Below are 6,000 nucleotides of genomic sequence, written 5' to 3' on the forward strand. Positions count from 1 at the left end.
AGTCCATCATCAAGTCGCACACCTTTCGCCACCTGTGGTGCCGCAACGCTGGTGTCAGAGCGGCCCCCCGGATCATGACAAGCTCCTTTGGGCACGAGCGCTGCTATGCGTTTGGAGCGTTGGGTAACAGGCGAGAGCTCAAGCTACCCCCAGTGCAGGAATCCTTTGCTTTTGCTAAGGTCGTGGCTTCTGCTGGCGGCCTTGTATGCCTCCACTGCGTGCCCCGTGTTTTTGTACCACCACAAGCGCTCGAGTACTATTTCCTGGTCGGTAATCCACTCACCTGGGAATGGACGGAGATACCAGCGCTGCAGTGGAAGCACACAGAAGAAGCAGCGACCATCAACGACTTTGCGATGTTTGTGGACGATGGCAGTGGTTTCTTCAAGCTGGGCGTGCACCACTCGGGCGCTGCTGCAATGGGCCACACTGGCTACGTGTACGACTCGGCCACTCGAGTGTGGTCGGCACTAGGCATGCTGCACTTCTCGCAAGCTCACGTCAAAGAGAGAACCAAGAAAGCGGAGCTGCTCAACATGAACCTTGGGAGTAACACCCCCACATTCCCAGGCATGGACGACTTCTATTACGACCTCACCACTTTGGGTATGTATGACATCAGACGCTGTGAGTGGAGCAATGGGAGTATAGTGCGCAGCCTCAGGTTCACAACAGGCCTCAAAAGAAAATTCCACTGCGTTTTGCCACAGCCGGGATGGTGCACGTCAAGGCTATGGGAGTACAATGGTCAGCAATACTTTGCAAGCGCCTGGGTGTATGCAGGAAATTATAAAGGAGTGAATGGTTTTGGTGTGTGGAGAGTTGACAACAATGGCAGCTTGGTTACAGTTTCTGTTGTGCCTATAATCAGCATTCTAAAGAAGGGATTATATCGTTGTATCTTTCAAGTGAAGACTGCTGCCGATGGCAATCTTGTTTGCTTCTCGGAGGAGAGTCCAGTTGTGGTTTACGACCTGAACGCAAACACTTGGAGCCAGATACCTGCCGAGCTCATGGATGATTACAGTGGAGCGGTAGTTTATCGACCGTCTCTGAGGGCTGTGACATGAATCCGAATCACCAGGAATAGTTCTTGGTTTGCTTTTATTTGAGACCAAATTTATGGTCAAATGAGATCGAGTAAAGTTGATGTCGATTAAGAAAAATGCCAAGGGTTTTAGGGTTCTAGAGGAATGGGGTGAGAGGAAATGGCCGCATTCGCCAGGATCGTCGCTGCCCGCCACGGCCATCGCTTCCTGTGCTCGCTGGTGGAGAGCAGCAGCAGCAGTAGCGGCTGCGGCGGCGGCGGCATTGGGATCATCAGCGGCAGTAGCGGCAGCGCTCTCTCCACCGATGTGGCCTCCAAATGCGACTACGTCAAGGCGCTGTATGGATTCACGTATGGCGCCGGTGCCGCATGGTCCTCTTCCTCGTCGCCCTCGCGCCCTTCACCTTCCGATTGCCGCATCCGCCAGGCCGTGGCAATGGCGCTGCAAAACTATCTCCACTTCCGGCGTGGAGTGCCGCTGGACGACGCCGTCTTCATCAGCACTGGTGCTCCAAACTACATCAATTCCGTGGTGCAGCGCTTGCGAGGTGGTGGCGATCAGCAGCAGCAGCAGCAGCAAGAGCGCAGCTACGATCAGGTGAGGACGTGGGTGGAAGCAGTGATGCAAAAGGAAGGTGTGGATGAGATGGAGCCTTTCCTGGAGAGCATTGGCATGGCTAGCGCCAATGACTCCCTGATCTTTCCTCGCGTGGATCTCTGTGGAGACATGGGACTGCTCCGCACTGCCAAGGCCATGGAAGGCAAAGGCATTCCCAAGAGGAACTTCTGGCACTTGCTCAAGAGGAACAGGCAAATTCTCCACTACAGTCTGAGAGACTGCTTGGACACGGTCGGGATCCTCTCCGAGCTCGGGTTAGGCCCCAGGGAGCTGGGAGAGGCCGTGTACCATTGTCCCTGGGTTTTCCGCGTGGAGCTGGAAGAGGAGCTGAGACCGGTGATCCAGCAGCTAGAGAGACTCGGTGTCGCGAAGACGGTGATTGGCAAGATCATCACGGATGCTCCCACGCGGGTGGAGGTTCTGAGCCAGGTGAATGCCGAGGCGCTGGTGGTGGCGATCCAGGAGCAAGTTGGCGCGTCCAAGGAGGCGGCGATCAAGATGGTGCGCGATGATCCGGCTGTTCTGGTCGGCTGTAACATCGCAAAGTTGACGCAGATTGTGAAGTACTTCAAGACGGTGCTGCTGCTGGAGGACGACGAGTTGCTCTCGCTGGTGACCAGGTTTCCTCGCTTGCTGGTGCTCAACCTGGACAAGAGCGTCATCAACAAGGTGGAGTATCTCAAGGGAATCGGCGTCCAGCGCGCTCACGCCAAGAGGATCGTACTCAAGAATCCCCGGGTGCTGGCTTACAGCCTCGAGAGCAACATCATCCCCAAGGTGGAGTTTCTGGACGGCCTCGGTTTTCGTCGCAAGAGCCTTGGTGCTCTGCTGTGCAAATGCCCGCAGCTGCTGAGCGACATGGTAAGCACTTGCCTCCGTCGCAAGGCCAACTTCTTGCTCTTCCTGGGAGTGAAGTCGTCGCAGCTGGCGGACATCATGTACGTGTATCCGGAGTTCATGGGACTCAAGCTCGATGAAGTCAAAACCCGGCTTGCGTTCTACAAGAGCCTTCGGGTGGAGCAGCACGACTTGGCTACCATGCTCACCAAGCATCCGGCCATCATGAACTACGACATCAACACGCAAGTGAAGCCCGTGATCGAGTATTTCAAGTCGAGCTTGGGCTTCACCACCCGGGGACTGGCAGCGTTCCTCCGTCGACGGCCGTCGGTGCTGGGCGAGAGCGTTGAGTTCGTGGACGAGAAAGTCAAGTACTTCGAGGAGCTGGGATTCCGGAGGCACAGCGATGCCTTCAACGAGATACTCGTCTATGCGATGGCCGTTCCCATCGGTTTCATAGAATCTCGGCTGGAGCGGCTGAGGCGATTGGGAATCACGGAGAAGCAACTCAAGACGCTGGTCCAGGTCCGGATGCCGCTGCTGTACAGGGATGACCAGCGCGTGATGGCCACCACTGAGTATCTGCTCAAGGACATGCAGCTCGACATGGACGAGCTGCTCAAGTTCCCGCAGTTTTTCGGCTACGACTTGGAGGACAGGGTGAAGCCGCGGCACAGGCTGGTTGCATGGCTCAAAGCCAAGCACATCATCAAGCAGGACTACCCGCCTTGCTACCTGCATATGCGCCGCCAAGTGTTCGAGGACATGTTTCTGGATTGCCACCCCGAGGCACGGGATATCTTCAGGGGCTACAAGGAACTTGTGGCGACGACATAAAAAGCCACAACAAAAACAAAGCTCGTCTTTGCTACTAAACAGAGACGAGTCGAGGCTGAGCGAAAGAGACAGTCGAGTGGATTGAGCTCTCAGAGTTTCGTCCATGGCTGCTGCTTGGCTCGCGGTGGCTCCTCTTCCGGTGGTATCGCGTCTGCTTACGACGAAGCCGCGCTTGAAGCTGCTGCTGCTAGCGTCTCCAACACTGGACAAGAAGCTACATTCGCCTGGCAAGTCATGGCGAGGGACCTGCGCTCTCTTCGGTATGGATTGCTTCTTGGGCTGTGCGTGAATTCATTAACTTCGGCAGGGGGCGATGGAGGAAGCAGCAGCAAGGAGAAGAGAAAGTTCATAACCAAGGAAGAGGAACCGGAAGAGTGAGTGATTTCCTTTTGGATTCTTGCAAAGAAGTGAGAGTGTTTTTGCTTTGATCGATCTCTATAGGTACTGGCAATCGGCCGCCGAGCGTGAAGGTAGAGGGCCAATGTCGACGCTGTTGCCATACATCGTCATATTTGGCTTCTCCACTCCCTTCGTTATCCTGGCGCTGGGATTTGCCAATGGCTGGATCAAAATCCCTGTGAGGTGATAGTTAACAAAGTAATGGGTGTTTAATTAAAACAAAACTTTCACTATATAAAAGCCCTTAGCAGGGTTTAGGTTAGGGCAGTGGCAGAGCAATGGGCGTCCGGGAAGGTATGTAGCAGCGCGCTCCTTCTTTCTTCCTCCTCTCTTTGGTCTCCTAGAGCCGCTGGGGTGTGTGTAGACGATGATTACGAGCGGGACGACGAGGGAGAAGAAGAAGAAGAGGAAGCGCCCGAGAGATTGGACGATGATGACGAAGACGAGGAAGGTAGGTGATTTGCGGCTTGCATTTTCGGGTTTTGGTTCAATTCTCGGAGAAATTCGCAGAGGGACAGGATGAATACGAGAAGGATGATTTTATAATCGATGGAGATGAGGAAGAGGAAGAGGAACCGGAGGAAGCAGAGGATGATGCCCGGCAAGCGACTGACGAGGAAGAGCGAGTCAAGAAGAAGAAACGAAAGAAGAGGTTTGAGTTTGCTTTGTGTCTTCGAATGTAGTTTTCAAGCCGTGCTTGTGCCTCTAGAGAGCACAATGATCAACTGGATGAAGACGATTACGATCTCCTGGAGGAGGCAAGCGTCCGGTTTAAGAGGCCTTCCCAGTCGGTGTGTTTGCGAGTTTTTTTTTTTTCTCTTTGCTTGTTTGTTGATGAAGGCTTTTTGGCAGGAAAATAAAAAGTTTAAGAGACTTAAGAAAGCGAGAACAGAGGGAGGTGCTGTCGGCCTTTCTGATGAAGAGGAGGACGAGGAAGGAGGAAGGCGAGGGCGCACAGCTGAAGAGGCCCTTAAATACACGCTTTTTGGTGATGATGAAGGTAGAGCTTTTATGCGTTACACATGTTCCTGTGAACTTAGGGGGTGCTTGGTCAGGTGTCGCTCCTGAAGATGTTGCTGAAGAAGAGCAAGGGGAGGATGACCTCGGCGAAGAGGACGAAATGGCTGACTTTATCGTTGATGAAGACGAGACAGACGAGAATGGCCAGCTTGTGAGGTCTGCTTACGCCTTTGAAGTGCTAGCAAGGTTTTAACATCGTGTGTACAGAACTAAGAGGCCCAAAAAGAAGAAGTATTCCCGGCAAGCACCAGGAATATCATCAAGTGCCCTTCAGGAGGCTCAGGAAATTTTTGGTGATGTGTCGCAACTGCTGGAGGACCGGCGCATACGTGTTTCCGAAGCAGAAAGAGAAGAAGGTGCTCATGACGAGGATGATGCTGGTCGAGGAAGACTTGCGAAGGAATTTGAACCGAGTGTTTTGGAAGAGAAGTACATGACAGAAAATGATGACCGAATTCGTGAAACGGACATTGCTGAAAGGCTTCAGGTAACATTCTCTTCGAAGTTTCCAGTTGTCTTACACTAGATTGTTTTTTCTTTCGTGCAGCCCATGGCTGAAATTATCCTCCCACTTCCACAAGCGGAGATTGCTAGGGAGGCAGAATGGGTTTACGAACGGGCATTTGGCAAGTTTGCTCTTCCTGATCAGAGGCCGGAGTTACAACATGTTGTAAATACCGACAAGGTAGAGGTGATCAAGCAAATAGCAAACGTCATACAGCTTCTTCATGAAGTAGAGGTAACTACTCTTCGTTTTCACATTCTTTCGTCCCTAATGCTCTCAAGAATAGGTCCCTTTCATAGGGATGTATCGTAAGGAGATGTGCAAAGATCTTATCTATGAGGAACAAGAGTCAATAGACGCAGATGGGGACGAAGCAAGACCAACTCTTCGGCATTATAAAGTACGTTATATTCTAGCCACAACACACTCGTGAATGTTTTTTTTATTTCTTTCAGGTGCTTTGGATAGTACAGTATTGGGATAAGAAATGGTTGCTACTTCAGCGACGAAAGTCGGCCCTTAAAGATGCTTATGTAAAGCGTGCTGGTGATCAGAATGCCGAGTTTCTTAGTAGGATACTCGAGTCTCTTATGGACGCGCCGTCCGAGCAATGTGTTGACGACATCGATGCAAAGTTTAATCTCTACTGTCCACCCGATGAAGTTGAGGTCGAGGAAGGGAAGTTTCGACGGCCAAAACGTCGTTCCTTCTACAGTGTCTGCCGCAAACATG

At 52.4% G+C, this 6,000-nt stretch overlaps 1 protein-coding gene across 1 annotated transcript in view; it reads left to right on the forward strand.

The window, feature by feature from the left end:
- The first annotated feature begins 3,487 nt into the window (after positions 1-3,487).
- LOC9648022 (transcription elongation factor SPT6-like) overlaps positions 3,488-6,000 on the forward strand; it is a 6,358-nt gene continuing 3,845 nt past the window's right edge. Inside the window, exons 1-12 of the mRNA XM_024664055.1 lie at positions 3,488-3,604; positions 3,652-3,718; positions 3,786-4,037; positions 4,108-4,194; positions 4,254-4,395; positions 4,453-4,534; positions 4,596-4,743; positions 4,799-4,919; positions 4,971-5,250; positions 5,311-5,502; positions 5,555-5,668; positions 5,724-5,991. Of these exons, the coding sequence (XP_024519823.1) occupies positions 4,022-4,037; positions 4,108-4,194; positions 4,254-4,395; positions 4,453-4,534; positions 4,596-4,743; positions 4,799-4,919; positions 4,971-5,250; positions 5,311-5,502; positions 5,555-5,668; positions 5,724-5,991 (1,450 nt within the window). The 5' untranslated portion in view covers positions 3,488-3,604; positions 3,652-3,718; positions 3,786-4,021. The remainder of the gene's footprint in view (positions 3,605-3,651; positions 3,719-3,785; positions 4,038-4,107; positions 4,195-4,253; positions 4,396-4,452; positions 4,535-4,595; positions 4,744-4,798; positions 4,920-4,970; positions 5,251-5,310; positions 5,503-5,554; positions 5,669-5,723; positions 5,992-6,000) is intronic.

The sequence above is a fragment of the Selaginella moellendorffii genome, unplaced genomic scaffold (assembly GCF_000143415.4).
Source record: "Selaginella moellendorffii unplaced genomic scaffold, v1.0 SELMOscaffold_106, whole genome shotgun sequence".
Classification (NCBI taxonomy): Eukaryota; Viridiplantae; Streptophyta; class Lycopodiopsida; order Selaginellales; family Selaginellaceae; genus Selaginella; species Selaginella moellendorffii.